The 22,586-nt window shown below is 40.9% G+C and overlaps 1 protein-coding gene across 1 annotated transcript in view; it reads left to right on the forward strand.

Annotated features, from left to right (window-relative positions):
- The window catches only part of LOC133545011 (tRNA selenocysteine 1-associated protein 1-like), a 39,296-nt gene that overhangs the window by 12,862 nt on the left and 3,848 nt on the right, over positions 1-22,586 (forward strand). Inside the window, exons 4-8 of the mRNA XM_061890296.1 lie at positions 3,184-3,236; positions 5,092-5,220; positions 5,609-5,725; positions 11,987-12,254; positions 17,969-18,020. Of these exons, the coding sequence (XP_061746280.1) occupies positions 3,184-3,236; positions 5,092-5,220; positions 5,609-5,725; positions 11,987-12,254; positions 17,969-18,020 (619 nt within the window). The remainder of the gene's footprint in view (positions 1-3,183; positions 3,237-5,091; positions 5,221-5,608; positions 5,726-11,986; positions 12,255-17,968; positions 18,021-22,586) is intronic.

The raw sequence follows: 22,586 nt of genomic DNA on the forward strand, positions 1-22,586 counted from the left end.
AGGCTCGAACTCGATAATTTCTTATCAAACATCATCCCTAGTCGTACGCATTACTTTATTCCATTTTGCATTAAAACTTCTTACTGATTTCTCTCTCTCGCTCTCTCTCTCTCTTTCTTTCTCTCTGTCTCTCTCTACCTCTACACTCTCAATCTCAATCTCAAATTTACCATCCATTTTTCAATTTTTCATTTTATTTTCACTTTAGCACTTTGAAATGTTCTCCTATTCAAATTTTATTTGAACCTATTTTTATTTGAACCGCCGGGGTTTTTCCCCAATTTGTACCTGGAAAGATATATACTTAAACAAAGAAGTTTGCAGCGTTCTTCCCACCAGTGCCATACGCTGACAACATGACAAATTGGTGTTGTCTTTTAACAGTCATACTGAGTTACTTTGTTCATTTTTTTTCTCAGGACATTCTCTTGTAAAATGTCCTTTTCTGCCACAAGGCCAACACGCAGTAGGGTGTAACTGCTGCTGTTGCTGTCTTCTATTTTCTTTTTCTTTTTCTCTACTTTTTCCGCATGGAGTGCATGGTTTACATATTCTTCTAATGTGCCTTTTGTAACCATCTTATATCTACTTTTGACCTCCTTGTTACCTTTTTCTAACCATTTAATATCTACTTTTTCCTCCGTCTCTCTCTTCTGACTGTTGCAGTGCCCTGTCTCATCATCTTCCTTTCTGCAATATAACACCTTCTTACCCCCCTTACTCTCTGGCCCCGCCCACTTTTAGCCACAATTCTACATCATCTCCTTCTTCCTTCATCTTTTTAAGATTGCCTTTTGTTTTTATTTTATGGCGCCTCTAGGTTCTACTTATTTGGTTGTTTTTAATTGACCCTCAAATTTGTAATCTTTTATCCATTTATTTGAACATTTGATCCTATCAGGATCCTGTTTTTGATTATTTTCCAATCTTTACATTTTAGTTCATCTCGAGGTTTATTTTTACTATGTCCTTTTCCCATTTTCTTCAATTTGGAGTAATCCGTCGTCCCCTACAGGGCCGCACCTATAAGGAACACTGTTGTCACGTTGTAAAATAATGGTTCAAATATATTATTGTGGTACACGTCGCTTCTACTCGACATTATTCCCCAGTGCATAATGCATCCACAGTAACCCACTATTTACTTCTCACAACTTGAATATGGAGTGATAGCTTAATGGCGATTACTCTCACGTTCACACCTTCTTAGTATATTCATCAGCGGATATTTCAATTTTTCATGTGGACTCCGCCGTCCTCCAGGTTATTGTTGTGGCCTAGTGGTTAGAGTGTCCGCCCTGAGATGGGTAGGTTGTGAGTTCAAACCCTGGCTGAGGCATACCAAAGACTACAAAAAAATGGGACCCATTGCCTCCCTGCTTGGCACTCAGCATCAAGGGTTGGAATTGGGGGTTAAATCACCAAAAATGATTCCCGGGCGCGGCACAGCTGCTGCTCACTGCTCCTCACTTCCCAGGAGATGAACAAGGGGATGGGTCAAATGCAGAGGACAAATTTCACCACACCTAGTGTGTGTGTGACAATCATTGGTACATTACGTACGTACGTTTATGGAAAAATTTCAGTTTTCTGAAAAGCCCATCTCAGGTCTGCGTTTTGGACTCCGCTGCCCCTCAGGATATTGGTTTGCGGATTTTTCAATTCATTGTGAGCTCCGCCACCCTCCAGTATGTTTATAGCTTTTACGGATGTTTCAGTTTTCGCGGCTCCGTTTACCTGCAGTATATTGGCCTCTTCAGTTTTAGAATTTTAGGTTTTAGCTTATTTTCAATGTTAAATTCCCGGAGTTTTATTATTATTATAATACATATATTTTTCCCTTTGCGGGCTCCATCACCTGTCTTATTGGCCTTTTTTACCTGTTAGTGCAGGGATGTCAAACGTATCGGCCCTCGGGCCGGATCAGGCCCCTGGACAGCTTTTATCCGGCCCGCGTGATGAGTCTGCCAAGTATTAAAATGTGCCGCTTTTTTTTTTTTAATGAAAGAAACTGCTGTTTTACACGTTTCCACTGGATGTCACAACAGCGATTCTGTTAGGACTAGAAAGAGGTACAAAGTAAAGCCTGGTTGCAGCTCCTTGCCCTCGACCCAAATGAAACTTAAAGCCTGCCGTTGTATGTCTCCCATACTCCCCCATAATGTGTCTGTCAAAAACGAGAAAATGTAACCCTTTTGAATAGTTTTTACCTACGTTTCGGGGCATAACAAAGGATGTATTTGATCCCGAGAAGAGTTTACATGTTGTTTTTTGTTCAATGACAGAAAGTCTGTGACTTAAAGTTTAATCCTGGTTTTGTAAATACACTGAGACCAAGTCTAATATCATTGTGTTTTTGAAACTGCACCAATTTTGTCAGACTTTTCAACAAACTTGAAGTGTTTTATCCAGAGGATTATTTGTTTATTTGTACGTTTTCAGAATGTGCTTGTTCTATTTTTGGCCAAAGTAAAACAAAGAAAACAACCTGGAGTTTTCTTTATTTTTAAGTAATCATGCCATGATTTTAACATTGTGACCCACTTTGGAATAGATTTCCCTCTATGCGGCCCCTGAGCTAAAATGAGTTTGACACCCCTGTGTTAGAGCCTAGGATTTACAGGCTTTGTCTATGCGTCGTAACCATAACCCTTAGTTACACGCTCTTTCGGAGTAATTTAAAACGTACTCACTGAACTCTGCGTTCCTTCCTCTTGTCCTCGGTTTTCCGTCAGTCTTTCGATTCCAGCCCGAAATTAAGCAAAAGCAGTTCCTCAATCATGATTTGGTTGCCATAGTCTTTCTTTTTTCACTCACTCTTGCTGGAATCGTCAGACGTGTTGGAATCCGGCTTGAAGGACCAAGAAGATGTCAGGTTCAAACACTGATGACATCTATTAAACAAGACAAAAGGCAAAGAATCAAACAGAGACAGAATTCAATTTGGACTCAGATCTGAGGAGAGACATGGCCACTGTACAGTCCTGCACCATGCTCTCATCTGTTCACTGGAATCTCAGAGAGTGGAAAGTTTTTGGGATAATTTACATACAATTTTTCTAACAGTGTGTCAAGCCAAATAAGCATAAGAACGTCTCTCATGGTTCCCAGCAATATCAGAGTTATACTACAGGCCTTTGCTGTGTGTGCACCTGCTTAACTTTTTTCTCTTCTCATTCACAGCCGATGAATTTTAAACTCAATTTTGCTTCACATAACAAGCGGCCAGAAGCAGGGTAAGTTCAACGTATGAGTCCAGTGCCAATAATGAACTACTTAGAAATATAGGTAACATTTCCAGTCTAAAATGCACATGCAATACAGTCGTCATGATGTTGAATGACTGAATATATCATTTGAACGCTTAATGACAACACAATGTACAGTGGGGACCATATGCTGATGTTGTGAGTTCATCCTCTCATCACAGAAAACATTTGGCGCCCCCCCAACTCTCCGCCGGGCCTATAAATAGTATAATGTTTATATAAGTTTGTTGTGAGCACACCTCTGCATAACACTAGGCCTATTAACATTGTTTTTAGTCTGGAAGAGAAAGTATTTAAGATGTAAAAAAGTAAATCACTCGTTTTTTTAAGCTGTAAACATTTGATACTGAAAAATAAAATGAAGTAAAGTCAATAAATAATGTTGCGCCCCAGCAAAATATTCCAAAAAGCACATGCTTGTATAGTGATTGCAAACAACACACCTGAGGCACACATACTTCACACAAAAGTCATCATTTCTCCTATTTGATGGTCCAAAGCTAATGAAGAATTTGGCAAGATGAGTTATTTTTGGTGTGTGTGTATTCTCTGACGTAAATGCTGTTGAAGTTCATTTACATTTTATGGAAGGTGCTTTGTTTTCTCAGCCAAAAGCGGACTATTTACTTTATTTGCATAATGTGAAAATGTATATATTGATTGCTTAGAGTAATTATATAAAGCTCACTTATTTGTAATTATTACCTTTGTCAAAATAATTTGATGACGTAACTTTTAATTGCGGCCCTGCGATGAGGTGGCGACTTGTCCAGGGTGTACGCTGCCTTCCGCCCGATTGTAGCTGAGATAGGCACCAGCGGCCCCTAAGGGAATAAGCGGTAGAAGATGGATGGAACTTTTAATGGCATATATGGCGGAAGGATCTGTGTGGTAAGGTGGTTTTGGGAAGCAAGGTGTTATGGGTAATGACAGTCAGGTGCGGTGGAATCGAGCCACACACTTTTTTGACCTCACTCATCCTTTTTTTACTCTTACCGTACTTTTTCTAACTCTTACTGTAACAAACTAGCTTTATTTTGTCATTCATTTGTTCCCACATCGTTTTTTGAAATATTAAGTACACACGTGAACTGTACAAAACGAAGAAGAACGTCTGGAGTTTAGTTTTGTTGTTGCCGCAGGAGAAAGTAGAGGAGCGTCAAGGCAGCTAAGGCTACATTGGGAATGTACAGTACATGTAGCCAGCGTGAGTGTGTCCATAAACAATGGCTCAATATAGCAGAGGAGGAGTCAGTGCATCAAATATGGCCGCAAAAAAGCCCCAAAATGATACTTTGACAAAGTAAAAGCATGTTTTATTGTAAGTTTATGAGCTGGAGTATACTTGGAACTATATTTAGACTATATTTTGGTTTAGTTTGTCAGGAAAAGTAATGGCAGAAGGACTGGATGGCATGCTTGTGGGCACGCCTTAGGTAAGAAAGATGGCGCCTGGTTTAGTCGTCCGTACTCTTCAGGGGCTGTTTTTCTTCTCAATTGTTGTGTTCGGGACACTGAAAATACAAATGTTTTTGCCGGACTAAAATTGTTGAGTGTTAATGCTTGTTAAATAACCCAAAGATGCGATCCAATTAAAGGAGAATATTAATAAAGAAAGCAGTTTCAATAACAAACATTATATTGCTGGAATGTTGAAAGCTTACAAGATCATCAGGGAGTGAAACACGTCATTCCACCACATTAGAAGCTATTCTACTCCATGAGCATGAGAGACTGACATCAACATGTATCAAGTATGTCAATTCCATACTTGATACATGTGTATATAAAAGTCATATTCATTGCCCTCCTCTTCTCTCAGGCTTGAGTTCTCAGTGTTTGTGGGTGACTTGCCCTCTGACGCAAATGACTACCAACTGCACCAAATCTTTAAGAAGTATCCCTCCTGCAAGGGAGCCAAAGTGGTCACTGACCAGTATGGCTACTCCAGGTATGGCAGCTTATCCTTGTACCTATGGCTTGCCAAGTGTGATACTCACATCTTTCTTTATATGATGTGTTGTAGTTACTGGAAATGCAAAAGGACATTGACCATTTTCTACATTTACATTCGCTAGAAGCCTGAAGAAATGTTTTCTTGTTTCCGCTAAAACTATTGTTTTTCCCATATAGGCTAAGCCAGAGCAACTCACAATTCAAGTGATGCTACCTGATGTTTAAAGTAAAACCACAAGTTTCAGTTCTACCATAATAATACCCATCTATATATATATATATACATGTATATATATTTATTTCTCAATATAAGTTGCAATCAAATGCCTAGTAAGGATTATGCTGTGGTATGGCCAGGCAGTCTGACCTTTGTTTGTCTGCAGAGGTTACGGCTTTGTCAATTTTGGTGAGGAAAGTGAGCAGAAGAAGGCAATCGAGGAGTGCCAGGGCACACTTCTTGGGGGGAAAACACTCACTCTCAGCGTTGCTTTGTCAAAAAGGTAAGATTTTTCATTCATGCTGTGTCCGCTCACAACCAAAATAACATTTGAAGAATAACCTTAGTATTCTGTATACTTACCACATTTTATTTTTGAAACGAACAACGCTTCTGTCAAGTTTGTCTGTGAGCCCGGAGATTGGCTTGCTGTGTGCATACCTACTAATGGCTTTTAGTGTTAAAGACAGAAGAATGCAGAAGAAAAGGCTGTCATAAATTATTGTCCAGTTGCAGAGATTGCATACTGTACCTAGGGCCGGACGATAAAATGATATCACTATATATCGCCATGGACACATAATCGTTATCAATTAAAAATGCGTTCCCAATAACGTTGGATGACTCTTTTCCTTCTTCGTGGGAAGAAAGCGGAAGTTGCATGTAGAAGGACACTCGCTCTATGGTAACCAAGCAACGCAGGAAGTGGTCACTGATCAGTGGGAGTGACTGTTAACTTGTTGATTCTTTGCATGGAGCCAAGATAGAAAGTACAAATGAAGAAATTGTGGATAAAAGAGGAAGTCACCTCAACAGTATGGCAGTTTTTTTAAAAAGGGAGCGTAGTCCGACCATGATGCTGGAATACCACAGCAGCTGCACTCTGCACTCACCCTTTAGAATACAGCTGCAACTTCTTTGCCCCAAACCTGCAGAAAATAGTTCTTCTCTGCTTTCTGTATGTCTACATTTTGTTACACTTTAATAAGCATTTCTTACATATTCCTTTTTTTTTGCACCTAGTTAAATGTTCAATGTGATTTACAATTGTGTTGACATTTCCTTTCTGCCTTGATAGCTGAGGGGATTGTAATCAGAGGAGCTTTACATTAAATGCAAATGTTTACATTTAATATATTTTCCTTCTGGTCGTAAAATATCAGTAATTATGGATATTGACTGACATAAAACACATATCAGCCAGCCCTACTACTCGCTGTGAAAATTCCCTTCCCTTTTGCGTTGTCATTCACATTATGTGACATCCATCTATCGTCTTCCGTATCCCAAGCCGGATCCTGGGAACAACTCAGACTTCCACCTGTCTTGGTCCACTTGGTCCAGCTCTTCCAGGAGAATCCCCAGAAGTTCCCAGGCCAGCCGCTTGACCGATTTCTGCTTCCTGGGTCTTCTCCGTGGCCTCCTCTCGAAGGAATGTTCCTATAACCCCTCACAGGGTGGTGGACAGGGGGACATTCTAAGCTGGAACACACACGTAGCGTACTATGCTCCACACTTACAAGGGATGTCAAACACGGTTCAGATGAGTTTGCAAAGTGTAAAATTGAGCTGCATTTTTAAATGAAAGAAACTGCTGTTTGTGTCCTAAATGTGTCCACCGGATGTCGCAAAAGCAATTCTGTTAGGCAAGCAAATGGTTCACACTGGGGCCATCAAGTAAACCAAGCAAGAGGTACATGCTACAGCGGGGCTGTGACTCCTCCTCCTCCTCCTCAGCCCAACATAAATCAAAGAGGAGTAAAAAAAGACTTGAAATGCTGCACATAGATATAGTGGTGTGAAAATGATTGTCTTCTGTGCACATTTACAGAAAGTGAACAGTGGAAATGACAAATGAGCTAGTTGGTACATGGAAGTGCTTTTATTTTGGCTTTGTTTAGTTTTTTGTTCAGTCGGAGATGGGCTGTGACTTAAAGTAGAATTGCACTGAGGTGAAGTGGAAGCTTATTGTGTCCATGCTGTTTTTCCAAACGGCTCCAATTTTTGCCTCAGAATTTTCAACTAAATGTAAATGCTTTTTGAAGAGGATTATTTGTGGTGTGTACATTTTCACAATGTGTTTGTTCTATTTTGTGTTGAAGGAAAACAAAAGGAAACAATGTGAAGTTGTCCTAGTTGTATTTTAAAGTTGTCATGGCCCGGGTGGGACTAGATTTCCCTCCATGCGGCCCCTGAGCTACAATGAGTGTGACACCCCTGACACAGAACATGACTGACATCACATCACATGCCATTCAACCACTCATCCTTTACACTGCAGGCCAAAGTGGACACAATCACATCTTTTCCAAATTCAATTGTTTTTCCAGCCGACTGTTCCCCCGAGGTACTAGAGACTATGATATGGGGGCCAGATGGTGGTCTCATCCCAATAGACTTGTTTTGTCCAAGTGCCTCCCCCGCCTGTCCTCCAGTAAGGCGAAAGCTGTCCCCAGCAGCTTGGTCAGGACGCCAGGACAATAGTCCAGCGAGGTTATTTTGTCATGTATTCTAATCTTTTTATGGCTGTTAAGTAGAGGAAATAGGGACATCAGCGTGGACCTATGTCAGTATTATTTTTCAACTCACTTATGTAAACTACTTGCGCAATGTACATAACAATGTACATGACAATATACATAACAATGTGCATAACAATGCACGTAACAACGCACATATTAATGTACGTAACAATGTACATGACAATGCACGTAACAATGCACATAATGCACGTAACACTGCACGTATTAATGCACGTAACACTGCACGTAACAATGCACATAATGCACGTAACACTGCACGTATTAATGCACGTAACACTGCACGTATTAATGCACGTGACAATGCACGTAACAATGCACGTAACAATGCACGTATCAATGTACGTGTCAATGCACGTGTCAATGCACGTGACAATGCACGTGACAATGCACGTAACAGTGCACGTAACAGTGCATGTATTAATGTACGTAACAATGCACGCGACAATGCACGTAACAATGCACGTAACAATGCACGTGACAATGCACGTAACAATGCACGTAACAATGCACATATTAATGTACGTAACAATGCGCATAACAATGCACGTAACAATGCACATGACTATGCACGTAACAATGCACGTGACAATGCACATAACAATGCACATATTAATGTACGTAACAATGCGCATAACAATGCACGTGACAATGCACTCGACAATGCACGTAACAATGCACATATTAATGTACATAACAATGCACGTAACAATGCACGTAACAATGCACATGACTATGCACGTAACAATGCACGTGACAATGCACGTAACAATGCACGTAACAATGCACGTATTAATGTACGTAACAATGCGCATAACAATGCACGTGACAATGCACGTGACAATGCACGTGACAATGCACTCGACAATGCATGTAACAATGCACATATTAATGTACGTAACAATGCGCGTAACAATGCACGTATTAATGTACGTAACAATGCACGCGATAATGCACGCGACAATGCACATAACAATGCACATATTAATGTACGTAATAATGCGCGTGACAATGCACGTTATAATGTACATAACAATGCACGTAATAATGCGCGTAACAATGCACGTATTAATGTACGTAACAATGCACGCGACAATGCACGCGATAATGCACGCGACAATGCACATAACAATGCACATATTAATGTACGTAACAATGCGCGTGACAATGCACGTTATAATGTACATAACAATGCACGTAATAATGTACGTAACAATGCACGTAATAATGTACGTGACAATGCACGTAACAATGCACGTAACAATGCACGCGACAATGCACGTAACAACGCACACATGAATGTACGTAACAATGTACATGACAATGCACGTAACAATGTGCACGTGACAATGCACGTAACAATGTACGTAACAATGCACGCGACAATGCACGTAACAACGCACACATGAATGTACGTAACAATGTACATGACAATGCACGTAACAATGTGCACGTGACAATGCACGTAACAATGTACGTAGCAATGCATGTGACAATGCACGTAACAATGCACGTAACAACGCACACATGAATGTACGTAACAATGTACATGACAATGCACGTAACAATGTGCACGTGACAATGCACGTAACAATGTACGTAGCAATGCATGTGACAATGCACGTAACAATGCACGTAACAATGTGCACGTGACAATGCACGTGACAATTCACGTGACAATGCACGTAACAATTCACGTGACAATGCACGCCACAGTGCACGCCACAGTGCACGCGACAATGCACGCGACAATGCACGTGACAGTGCACATATGAATTTATGGAACTATGTACGTAACAATGTACGTAAAAATGCATGCAATAATGTACATAACAGCTCCTAACAATGTACGCATGCGTCTTTCCCCGCGCACATGAGTGAACAGGGCCTAATGGCAGACTGAGCAGTGATCAGGGCCTAATGGCAGACTGAGCAGTGATCAGGGCCTAATGGCAGACTGAGCAGTGATCAGGGCCTAATGGCAGACTGAGCAGTGATCAGGGCCTAATGGCAGACTGAGCAGTGATCAGGGCCTAATGGCAGACTGAGCAGTGATATTGATAGGTTCTTAACGTAGTGAGTCACAGGTGGTGATTTCAATGAGTCCTGGGAAAATTCAGTGGGTCCAACTTCCCACTCAATAAGGCTGTTTGATAACTGTGCGCAAATAAAGAAGAAATAGCGTTTTGTAGCAACATAAATCACAACTAAATAAATGAATACAATTGAAATGAAATCCACTGGTGCCAAAACTATCAATACAAGTGCTGATTTGACAATGGCAAAACATTCTCAACTGCAATGGATGTACCTGTTTAGTTGAGTAGTGCAAATGTTGTACATGAATTGTCATCTGACCAACAAAGTTCAAGTAAAGTTAAAGTAGCAATGATTGTCACACACATACTAGATGTGACGAAATGATTCTCTGCATTTGACCCATCACCCTTGATCACCCCCTGGGAGGTGAGGGGAGCAGTGGGCAGCAGCGGTGCCGCGCCTGGGAATCATTTATGGTGAATAATTCCAACCCTTAATGCTGAGTGCCAAGCAGGGAGGTAGTGGGTCCCATTTTTATAGTCTTTGGTATGGCTCGCCTGGGGTTTGAACTCACAACCTACCGATCTCAGGGCGGACACTCTAACCACTAGGCCACTGAGTAGGTCAGGGCAGGGTTTATTTTCTTCTCCTTTCCCTGCTTGCTTTCTCGGGAGGCGGCATGTATGCCCATTTTGTCGACAGCGTCTGGAGATATCAAAACTAAACATTCAAAGTACTTTTAATGACCACCAACTTCTTGAATGAGCACAACAGCCAGGAGTTCTTAGCTTCTCTTCTCACGCCATGCAAAGAATCAACTGCGAGACAACAAGATGGCGCAACCAAACTGATAGTTGATACTGTTGGCATTACTAGTCTATCACGATATATACTGATACAGTTTTAACTCAATAGATCAGGGGTCTCAAAGTCACTTTACCTGGGGGCCATTGGACGCAGAGTCTGGGTGAAGCTGGGCCGCGAGAACAAATGTTGCATACTCCTCAGCATGTCTAGTTGTATAATGACGTTTCAAAGTGTATTCCTTGTGCAGCGCAATTTGTTCTGTGCAGATGCGACAAGTCGGGGTGACCCTGTGCTCAACAAGGAAGTATTGCATCTCCCACTTTTCCTGGAATGGTCTTTGCTCATGCAGGCTTTGAAAAAGACATGTTTGGGGTTGTGGGATAAATATATTTGTAATCAGCCCACGCACGGAGAATAATGTTATTTCCACAATGTGGGTCGTTCTGCTTTTTCTCCCTACAGCAACACGGCGGTCGGCGAACAATAGCCGGGAAAGTACCGGGATAGCGAGCGCAAAAAAGTGACGGCTCCCAGAGTGTTATCCGCCGTCATATAGAAATATATGTAGCGTTCATCGTGTGAGGCCATGCAAATGAAAAGATAAAAAAAAAAATAACGGTTTGAATCGGTCCAAGTTATTGGGGACTGTTATTACTGACGGACAGATGTCGCGTTGTGACTGCAGCCAGGCACGTAAAAAAAACGTCGTCTCCATGGCAACTTTCACTCATTTGCCGCTTTTCCACCAACGCAGGGGTAGGCGACCCAGAACGTTGAAAGAGACATTTTGGAGCCAAATAACACAACGCTGTCAAGCCCCATTCATATAAAACTAGCGGGCCACACCAACATTAAACTTTCATAGTAAGGTGGGGGCCGCAAAATAGTGTCTAGCGGGCCGCATGTCTGAGACCCCTGCATTAAATAGTTATCCATCAATTATTAAGTTGAAATCTGATGTGGAACTGTAAGTTTTATATGGTTTCACAGTTGAAATCGGCTGTGAATCTTAACCGCAATGCCACCCCGCTGTTCGGCACTTGACTTTAGATGTTGAGTTTCCAACCCATCCACAGGAAGAGAGAACTTGACAACTTTTGTTGCCAATTGGGTGTACCTGAATAATACCACTCAATGTGTATTCATTTGTTTTGCAGCCAGAAGACACAAGACAGCAGAAACCTGACTCAGAATTACCAGAGCAATTACAACCAAACTCCTTCCACCTATTACGGTGGTGCGGGGCAAGGTTACTACTCGCCGTGGGGCGGTTATGGTCCGTACAGCGGCTACAACAATGGCGGTTACTACGGGGGATACAACTACAACTACGGGCCCTATGGATACCCTCCACACAGCCACATGATGCCACCGCCTCCTCTGGGGATGCCACCCACATCTGCTGACATGACAGGGGGTGTAGAGGTTGGTGACATGCACTTACAATGAATAATAATTAGGGATTACATTTATATAGAGCTTTTCTAGACATTCCGCGCTTCACAGAGAAGTGAGAAGCCATCATTCATTCACACCTGCTGGTAGTCAGCTACTTTCATCATTTAGTCACACCTGGTGGTGGTAAGCTACTTTCATCGTTTATTCACACCCGGTGGTGGTAAGTTACTTTCATAGCCGCAGCTGCCCTGGGGTTGACTGACGGAAGCGTGGCTGCTACTTTGTGCCTACGGCCCCTCCGACCACCATCTACCATTCATCATTCATTCACCGGTGTGAGCGGCACTGGGGGCGAGGGTGAAGTGTCCTGCCCAAGGACACAATGGCAGCGATTTGGATGTCAAGAGGCGGGGAGCCAACCTGCGACCCTCAGGTTTCTGGCATGGCCGCTCTACCCATCACGCCCCAGTGCTGCTTAAATGAAAAATGATGAATGCATCTGTACAGCAAATGTACTGTATAGGCCCGGTAATCTGGCCAACACTCCCGAGTGTTCAAATATCCAAGCGGTTAAAGACTGAATAGATACAATGGTCCTCATCCACGGTACGGTATGAAGATGCTACGGCAAAAGGGGAACCAGGAGAGCAGGTCAGAACATGGGGTGGTTTCATCATCAACCTTAAACCATGAGATTCCCAGGATGGTAGCTACTGGGAACAAGCCGCACTTCGGTGTTTGTATTAGGCGCAGTAGGACCGTGATGGCAAATGGACGTAAGTACAACCATGAGTCACAATTGTCGCACAATGCTTAACCATATTGCTGGAAATACAACAATGTACACATGGCGACACGTTTACGCCGACATGCAAAGACAAGAAGTACATGTGCCGGTTGTTCAGACGCCACACTTTTATGGCGCTACCCTTTCTTATTCTGGACAATGCCGCATTTCAGAACATGCCTCATTGAAAGGAATGTTATTAAATTGGAAAAAATATATAGAACTGTGACACTTAAAGTACCAGTAGAGTGGAAAAACTATATTGAAGCTATTATCATATATATGTGATGAAGGACGCCAAAAGACTTCCAAAGTTTGCCAGTAAATGGATATGATCTAAATAGTATCATTCTCATGAAGATTCTTGAGCTATTTTGAGAGCCAATGAGCTAGCCATTGTTGGCGGTGGACTCCCAACGACCTCGCCACATGTTCATTATTTAAGCTGGGAAATCAGACACGTATTTCAATGCTCAGTCACTTACATTTACTTGCATCAACAATGGAAATATTCAGACTGTTGGCAACACAATCACCAAGATCCTTAAGATCCTTGGATTACGCCAAGGCAAAAGTCCCATTACTCAAAATCCTTTTCTTTTCAAGCTCATACGGCAGGGCCTGAGGTTCAGTAATGCTTAATGCATTTCACTCTGATCTATGTCAAGCATTCCTGCTGAAATAAGCATCATCATACATAAAAAAGGTGTTCTAACGGTAAGCATGAATATTCAGTAGGTGTTGATAAGCATTCTCAGATAATCTCTACGTCTGAATAGTTAATGAGTTGCTCAAAAGGCACAAGCTATTTTAAGAGATTAATGAATCAAAAATGGTCCAAATCACAACAATGTCACGTCATGGCGTGATGTAGGGTAGGAACCACAGATCCCTTCTCCATCAACAGCAATGCAAATCATGCAGACTCGGTGAGGGCCAACAACAATTACTTGGTGAAAAATGATGATCCAGATACTTTTATTGTTGAACCTGAATATAAGGAGGATGATCTACACGTTTTATAAGCTGTGTGCTGAACACATCCAGCTTTAGTGAAACACTATAGCATCATGTAGCAGTGTTGCTAAGTGCTGAACAAGAAATACAAACTACAAACATATTTAAACGATATCTTACTGTACGATGTCTGCTCTCACTGTGATGATGACTGATAAGATGTTCATATCTTATTGTTTGTATCAAGAATCCATCAGGATGCGCACAAAGGGTTGACAAGGAAAAGTCTCTCTGTAGACACTGTCCTTGGTTGTTGTGTTTGTTGTGACAGTGGAACAACTTCTAGATTTATGGCTCAGTCCTCCTATGATGGAGATGAGAGGCAATGTAGAATAACTTTGACGTAGGAGCAGCAGAGCGCTACTGAGCTGTGCCGCCAAAAAGTACTTGGCTTGTGTTAGCCATTATGATAACGACATTGCTAATATTTGGTTAACGATATGTATACAGAGTATTGTTGTGGGCGGAATAGAGAGCCCCCATACACAAACTATTTATTTATCTATTTACGGCTTGAAAATAAAAAGATGTCTCATATAGGTATGGTGAATGATACACTGCACATTTCTCTCCAATGTTTGCAGTTTTTCCACTATGACTGATCTAATAACATGTAGAAGCGCTACTCCAGTGACCTCACCCCCCGGAATATTCCAAATTAATTTGTGGCATTTTCTCTAGTGGAGACGGTATTTTCACATACTTTGTGGATTGTAAACACAATTGGATAAGTTTCATGGAGACAATGAAAGACAATTAGTCAGTCAACTTGTTTTTCACACTCTACTGCTACTTGAACTATTGAAGCTTTCATTTTGCTGTTGCTGCACCACTAATGTGCACTAATTGCTGTGGAAGTAGAAAAGTGGGCACGGTGAAGCAAATACCTCGACAAGAAACAAGACAAATATGAATAATGGCTGCCAGCCCAGACTAAAGTCCACATTCTAGTGGAGGTTTGTACATTTGGAAGGTGCTGTGCAGTACTGAATATCAAACAAACATAACTGTGTCCTTTTTAACAACAACTTCATGTAATCACAGAGGGGTGTAATGTTAATGGAAGTGTAACTTCTTTAAAAAGTTCATATAACCACAGAGGGGTGTAATGTTAATGGAAGTGTAACTTCTTTAAAAAGTTCATATAACCACAGAGGGGTGTAATGTTAATGGAAGTGTAACTTCTTTAAAAAGTTCATATAATCACAGGGGTGTAATGTTAATGGAAGTGTAACTTCTTTAAAAAGTTCATATAACCACAGAGGGGTGTAATGTTAATGGAAGTGTAACTTCTTTAAAAAGTTCATATAATCACAGGGGTGTAATGTTAATGGAAGTGTAACTTCTTTAAAAAGTTCATATAATCACAGAGGGGTGTAATGTTAATGGAAGTGTAACTTCTTTAAAAAGTTCATATAATCACAGGGGTGTAATGTTAATGGAAGTGTAACTTCTTTAAAAAGTTCATATAACCACAGAGGGGTGTAATGTTAATGGAAGTGTAACTTCTTTAAAAAGTTCATATAACCACAGAGGGGTGTAATGTTAATGGAAGTGTAACTTCTTTAAAAAGTTCATATAATCACAGAGCGGTGTAATGTTAATGGAAGTGTAACTTCTTTAAAAAGTTCATATAACCACAGAGGGGTGTAATGTTAATGGAAGTGTAACTTCTTTAAAAAGTTCATATAACCACAGAGGGGTGTAATGTTAATGGAAGTGTAACTTCTTTAAAAAGTTCATATAATCACAGAGGGGTGTAATGTTAATGGAAGTGTAACTTCTTTAAAAAGTTCATATAATCACAGGGGTGTAATGTTAATGGAAGTGTAACTTCTTTAAAAAGTTCATATAACCACAGAGGGGTGTAATGTTAATGGAAGTGTAACTTCTTTAAAAAGTTCATATAACCACAGAGGGGTGTAATGTTAATGGAAGTGTAACTTCTTTAAAAAGTTCATATAACCACAGAGGGGTGTAATGTTAATGGAAGTGTAACTTCTTTAAAAAGTTCATATAACCACAGAGGGGTGTAATGTTAATGGAAGTGTAACTTCTTTAAAAAGTTCATATAACCACAGAGGGGTGTAATGTTAATGGAAGTGTAACTTCTTTAAAAAGTTCATATAACCACAGAGGGGTGTAATGTTAATGGAAGTGTAACTTCTTTAAAACGTTCATATAATCACAGAGGGGTGTAATGTTAATGGAAGTGTAACTTCTTTAAAAAGTTCATATAATCACAGAGGGGTGTAATGTTAATGGAAGTGTAACTTCTTTAAAAAGTTCATATAATCACAGAGGGGTGTAATGTTAATGGAAGTGTAACTTCTTTAAAAAGTTCATATAACCACAGAGGGGTGTAATGTTAATGGAAGTGTAACTTCTTTAAAAAGTTCATATAATCACAGAGGGGTGTAATGTTAATGGAAGTGTAACTTCTTTAAAAAGTTCATACAATCACAGAGGGGTGTAATGTTAATGGAAGTGTAACTTCTTTAAAAAGTTCATATAATCACAGAGGGGTGTAATGTTAATGGAAGTGTAACTTCTTTAAAAAGTTCATATAATCACAGAGGGGTGTAATGTTAATGGAAGTGTAACTTCTTTAAAAAGTTCATATAATCACAGAGGGGTGTAATGTTAATGGAAGTGTAAGTAAAATTGCCGTTAAAGGGTCCAAGGTGGCAACAATGAATAATGTCAGCTCTAGTTGATGTTAGGAACAACGTCTGACAATATAACTTCCAAGCGGGTAGAAATATATCCAATACTTTGTACTGTGCAGTACTAAGGCAGCTAGGTTCTGTCCTTGCTCAGTCACACCTCTTTGCTCAATGTTGCATCTTCCTCAGGTGTGCTCAATGTTGCATCTTCCTCAGGTGTGCTCAATGTTGCATCTTCCTCAGGTGTGCTCAATGTTGCATCTTCCTCAGGTGTGGTCAATGTTGCATCTTCCTCAGGTGTGCTCAATGTTGCATCTTCCTCAGGTGTGCTCAATGTTGCATCTTCCTCAGGTGTGCTAAATGTTGCATCTTCCTCAGGTTTTGCTCAATGTTGCATCTTCCTCAGGTGTGCTCAATGTTGCATCTTCCTCAGGTGTGCTCAATGTTGCATCTTCCTCAGGTGTGCTCAATGTTGCATCTTCCTCAGGTGTGCTCAATGTCGCATCTTCCTCAGGTGTGCTAAATGTTGCATCTTCCTCAGGTGTGCTCAATGTTGCATCTTCCTCAGGTGTGCTCAATGTTGCATCTTCCTCAGGTGTGCTAAATGTTGCATCTTCCTCAGGTTTTGCTCAATGTTGCATCTTCCTCAGGTGTGCTCAATGTTGCATCTTCCTCAGGTGTGCTCAATGTTGCATCTTCCTCAGGTGTGCTCAATGTTGCATCTTCCTCAGGTGTGCTCAATGTTGCATCTTCCTCAGGTGTGCTAAATGTTGCATCTTCCTCAGGTGTGCTAAATGTTGCATCTTCCTCAGGTGTGCTAAATGTTGCATCTTCCTCAGGTGTGCTCAATGTTGCATCTTCCTCAGGTGTGCTCAATGTTGCATCTTCCTCAGGTGTGCTCAATGTTGCATCTTCCTCAGGTGTGCTAAATGTTGCATCTTCCTCAGGTGTGCTAAATGTTGCATCTTCCTCAGGTGTGCTAAATGTTGCATCTTCCTCAGGTGTGCTAAATGTTGCATCTTCCTCAGGTGTGCTAAATGTTGCATCTTCCTCAGGTGTGCTAAATGTTGCATCTTCCTCAGGTGTGCTAAATGTTGCATCTTCCTCAGGTGTGCTAAATGTTGCATCTTCCTCAGGTGTGCTAAATGTTGCATCTTCCTCAGGTGTGCTCAATGTTGCATCTTCCTCAGGTGTGCTCAATGTTGCATCTTCCTCAGGTGTGCTCAATGTTGCATCTTCCTCAGGTGTGCTAAATGTTGCATCTTCCTCAGGTGAGCCATGAAGACACAGGAGATGGAGATGGAGAGGGGGAGGATGCAGAAGGTAATCCCCCAACATTATGCAAGACATCAATGCTTGAGCTCATTTATTGATTCTTCAAAACAAGTGTTTCCTATTACAAATGATGTATATTGTATGAAGACCCTGTCTTAGGAGGTCTGACTTTTCCCAGAGGATTTAGTTGAACATGATGAGAGGTGACTAGTACTAAACAGGAGTAGACATGAGAGGTGACTAGTACTAAACAGGAGTAGACATGAGAGGTGACTAGTACTAAACAGGAGTAGACATGAGAGGTGACTAGTACTAAACAGGAGTAGACATGAGAGGTGACTAGTACTAAACAGGAGTAGACATGAGAGGTGACTAGTACTAAACAGGAGTAGACATGAGAGGTGACTAGTACTAAACAGGGGTAGACATGACAGGTGACTAGTACTAAACAGGAGTAGACATGAGAGGTGACTAGTACTAAACAGGAGTAGACATGAGAGGTGACTAGTACTAAACAGGAGTAGACATGAGAGGTGACTAGTACTAAACAGGAGTAGACATGAGAGGTGACTAGTACTAAACAGGAGTAGACATGAGAGGTGACTAGTACTAAACAGGAGTAGACATGAGAGGTGACTAGTACTAAACAGGAGTAGACATGAGAGGTGACTAGTACTAAACAGGAGTAGACATGAGAGGTGACTAGTACTAAACAGGAGTAGACATGAGAGGTGACTAGTACTAAACAGGAGTAGACATGAGAGGTGACTAGTACTAAACAGGAGTAGACATGAGAGGTGACTAGTACTAAACAGGAGTACACATGAGAGGTGACTAGTACTAAACAGGAGTACACATGAGAGGTGACTAGTACTAAACAGGAGTAGACATGAGAGGTGACTAGTACTAAACAGGAGTAGACATGAGAGGTGACTAGTACTAAACAGGAGTAGACATGAGAGGTGACTAGTACTAAACAGGAGTAGACATGAGAGGTGACTAGTACTAAACAGGAGTAGACATGAGAGGTGACTAGTACTAAACAGGAGTAGACATGAGAGGTGACTAGTACTAAACAGGGGTAGACATGAGAGGTGACTAGTACTAAACAGGAGTAGACATGAGAGGTGACTAGTACTAAACAGGAGTAGACATGAGAGGTGACTAGTACTAAACAGGAGTAGACATGAGAGGTGACTAGTACTAAACAGGGGTAGACATGAGAGGTGACTAGTACTAAACAGGGGTAGACATGAGAGGTGACTAGTACTAAACAGGAGTAGACATGAGAGGTGACTAGTACTAAACAGGAGTAGACATGAGAGGTGACTAGTACTAAACAGGAGTAGACATGAGAGGTGACTAGTACTAAACAGGAGTAGACATGAGAGGTGACTAGTACTAAACAGGAGTAGACATGAGAGGTGACTAGTACTAAACAGGAGTAGACATGAGAGGTGACTAGTACTAAACAGGAGTAGACATGAGAGGTGACTAGTACTAAACAGGAGTAGACATGAGAGGTGACTAGTACTAAACAGGGGTAGACATGAGAGGTGACTAGTACTAAACAGGGGTAGACATGAGAGGTGACTAGTACTAAACAGGAGTAGACATGAGAGGTGACTAGTACTAAACAGGAGTAGACATGAGAGGTGACTAGTACTAAACAGGAGTAGACATGAGAGGTGACTAGTACTAAACAGGAGTAGACATGAGAGGTGACTAGTACTAAACAGGAGTAGACATGAGAGGTGACTAGTACTAAACAGGAGTAGACATGAGAGGTGACTAGTACTAAACAGGAGTAGACATGAGAGGTGACTAGTACTAAACAGGAGTAGACATGAGAGTGGAATGCTTGGCTGTCTAGTCATGCTTTTCACCACTGGGCAGCAGGAAAGGAAACTGAAAGTTAACTTGATGCACGCACACTCTCCCTGTCACCAATGACATCATTATTAATCAAGTCTGGGTGTGAATAACATCTTGTTCCAAGGCCAGAGTTAGTGATTGGTCAGATGTTTGAACTGAGGTGTAAATGTGTTCCAGTGATTGGTCAGATGTTTGAACTGAGGTGTAAATGTGTTCCAGTGATTGGTCAGATGTTTGAACTGAGGTGTAAATGTGTTCCAGTGATTGGTCAGATGTTTGAACTGAGGTGTAAATGTATTCCAGTGATTGGTCAGATGTTTGAACTGAGGTGTAAATGTGTTCCAGTGATTGGTCAGATGTTTGAACTGAGGTGTAAATGTATTCCAGTGATTGGTCAGATGTTTGAACTGAGGTGTAAATGTGTTCCAGTGATTGGTCAGATGTTTGAACTGAGGTGTAAATGTATTCCAGTGATTGGTCAGATGTTTGAACTGAGGTGTAAATGTGTTCCAGTGATTGGTCAAATGTTTGAACTGAGGTGTAAATGTGTTCCAGTGATTGGTCAGATGTTTGAACTGAGGTGTAAATGTGTTCCAGTGATTGGTCAGATGTTTGAACTGAGGTGTAAATGTGTTCCAGTGATTGGTCAAATGTTTGAACTGAGGTGTAAATGTGTTCCAGTGATTGGTCAAATGTTTGAACTGAGGTGTAAATGTGTTCCAGTGATTGGTCAAATGTTTGAACTGAGGTGTTAATGTGTTCCAGTGATTGGTCAGATGTTTGAACTGAGGTGTAAATGTGTTCCAGTGATTGGTCAAATGTTTGAACTGAGGTGTAAATGTGTTCCAGTGATTGGTCAAATGTTTGAACTGAGGTGTTAATGTGTTCCAGTGATTGGTCAGATGTTTGAACTGAGGTGTAAATGTGTTCCAGTGATTGGTCAGATGTTTGAACTGAGGTGTAAATGTGTTCCAGTGATTGGTCAAATGTTTGAACTGAGGTGTAAATGTGTTCCAGTGATTGGTCAAATGTTTGAACTGAGGTGTAAATGTGTTCCAGTGATTGGTCAAATGTTTGAACTGAGGTGTAAATGTGTTCCAGTGATTGGTCAGATGTTTGAACTGAGGTGTAAATGTGTTCCAGTGATTGGTCAAATGTTTGAACTGAGGTGTAAATGTGTTCCAGTGATTGGTCAAATGTTTGAACTGAGGTGTAAATGTATTCCAGTGATTGGTCAGATGTTTGAACTGAGGTGTAAATGTGTTCCAGTGATTGGTCAAATGTTTGAACTGAGGTGTAAATGTGTTCCAGTGATTGGTCAAATGTTTGAACTGAGGTGTAAATGTGTTCCAGTGATAGGTCAAATGTTTGAACTGAGGTGTAAATGTGTTCCAGTGATTGGTCAAATGTTTGAACTGAGGTGTAAATGTGTTCCAGTGATTGGTCAAATGTTTGAACTGAGGTGTAAATGTATTCCAGTGATTGGTCAGATGTTTGAACTGAGGTGTAAATGTGTTCCAGTGATTGGTCAAATGTTTGAACTGAGGTGTAAATGTGTTCCAGTGATTGGTCAAATGTTTGAACTGAGGTGTAAATGTGTTCCAGTGATAGGTCAAATGTTTGAACTGAGGTGTAAATGTGTTCCAGTGATTGGTCAAATGTTTGAACTGAGGTGTAAATGTGTTCCAGTGATTGGTCAAATGTTTGAACTGAGGTGTAAATGTGTTCCAGTGATAGGTCAAATGTTTGAACTGAGGTGTAAATGTGTTCCAGTGATTGGTCAAATGTTTGAACTGAGGTGTTAATGTGTTCCAGTGATTGGTCAGATGTTTGAACTGAGGTGTAAATGTGTTCCAGTGATTGGTCAAATGTTTGAACTGAGGTGTAAATGTATTCCAGTGATTGGTCAAATGTTTGAACTGAGGTGTAAATGTGTTCCAGTGATTGGTCAAATGTTTGAACTGAGGTGTAAATGTATTCCAGTGATTGGTCAGATGTTTGAACTGAGGTGTAAATGTGTTCCAGTGATTGGTCAGATGTTTGAACTGAGGTGTAAATGTGTTCCAGTGATTGGTCAAATGTTTGAACTGAGGTGTAAATGTATTCCAGTGATTGGTCAAATGTTTGAACTGAGGTGTAAATGTGTTCCAGTGATTGGTCAAATGTTTGAACTGAGGTGTAAATGTGTTCCAGTGATTGGTCAAATGTTTGAACTGAGGTGTAAATGTGTTCCAGTGATTGGTCAAATGTTTGAACTGAGGTGTAAATGTGTTCCAGTGATTGGTCAAATGTTTGAACTGAGGTGTAAATGTGTTCCAGTGATTGGTCAAATGTTTGAACTGAGGTGTAAATGTGTTCCAGTGATTGGTCAAATGTTTGAACTGAGGTGTAAATGTGTTCCAGTGATTGGTCAAATGTTTGAACTGAGGTGTAAATGTGTTCCAGTGATTGGTCAAATGTTTGAACTGAGGTGTAAATGTGTTCCAGTGATTGGTCAAATGTTTGAACTGAGGTGTAAATGTGTTCCAGTGATTGGTCAGATGTTTGAACTGAGGTGTAAATGTGTTCCAGTGATTGGTCAAATGTTTGAACTGAGGTGTAAATGTGTTCCAGTGATTGGTCAAATGTTTGAACTGAGGTGTAAATGTGTTCCAGTGATTGGTCAAATGTTTGAACTGAGGTGTAAATGTGTTCCAGTGATTGGTCAGATGTTTGAACTGAGGTGTAAATGTGTTCCAG

This window comes from Nerophis ophidion, linkage group LG28, assembly GCF_033978795.1.
Source record: "Nerophis ophidion isolate RoL-2023_Sa linkage group LG28, RoL_Noph_v1.0, whole genome shotgun sequence".
NCBI classification, from domain to species: domain Eukaryota; kingdom Metazoa; phylum Chordata; class Actinopteri; order Syngnathiformes; family Syngnathidae; genus Nerophis; species Nerophis ophidion.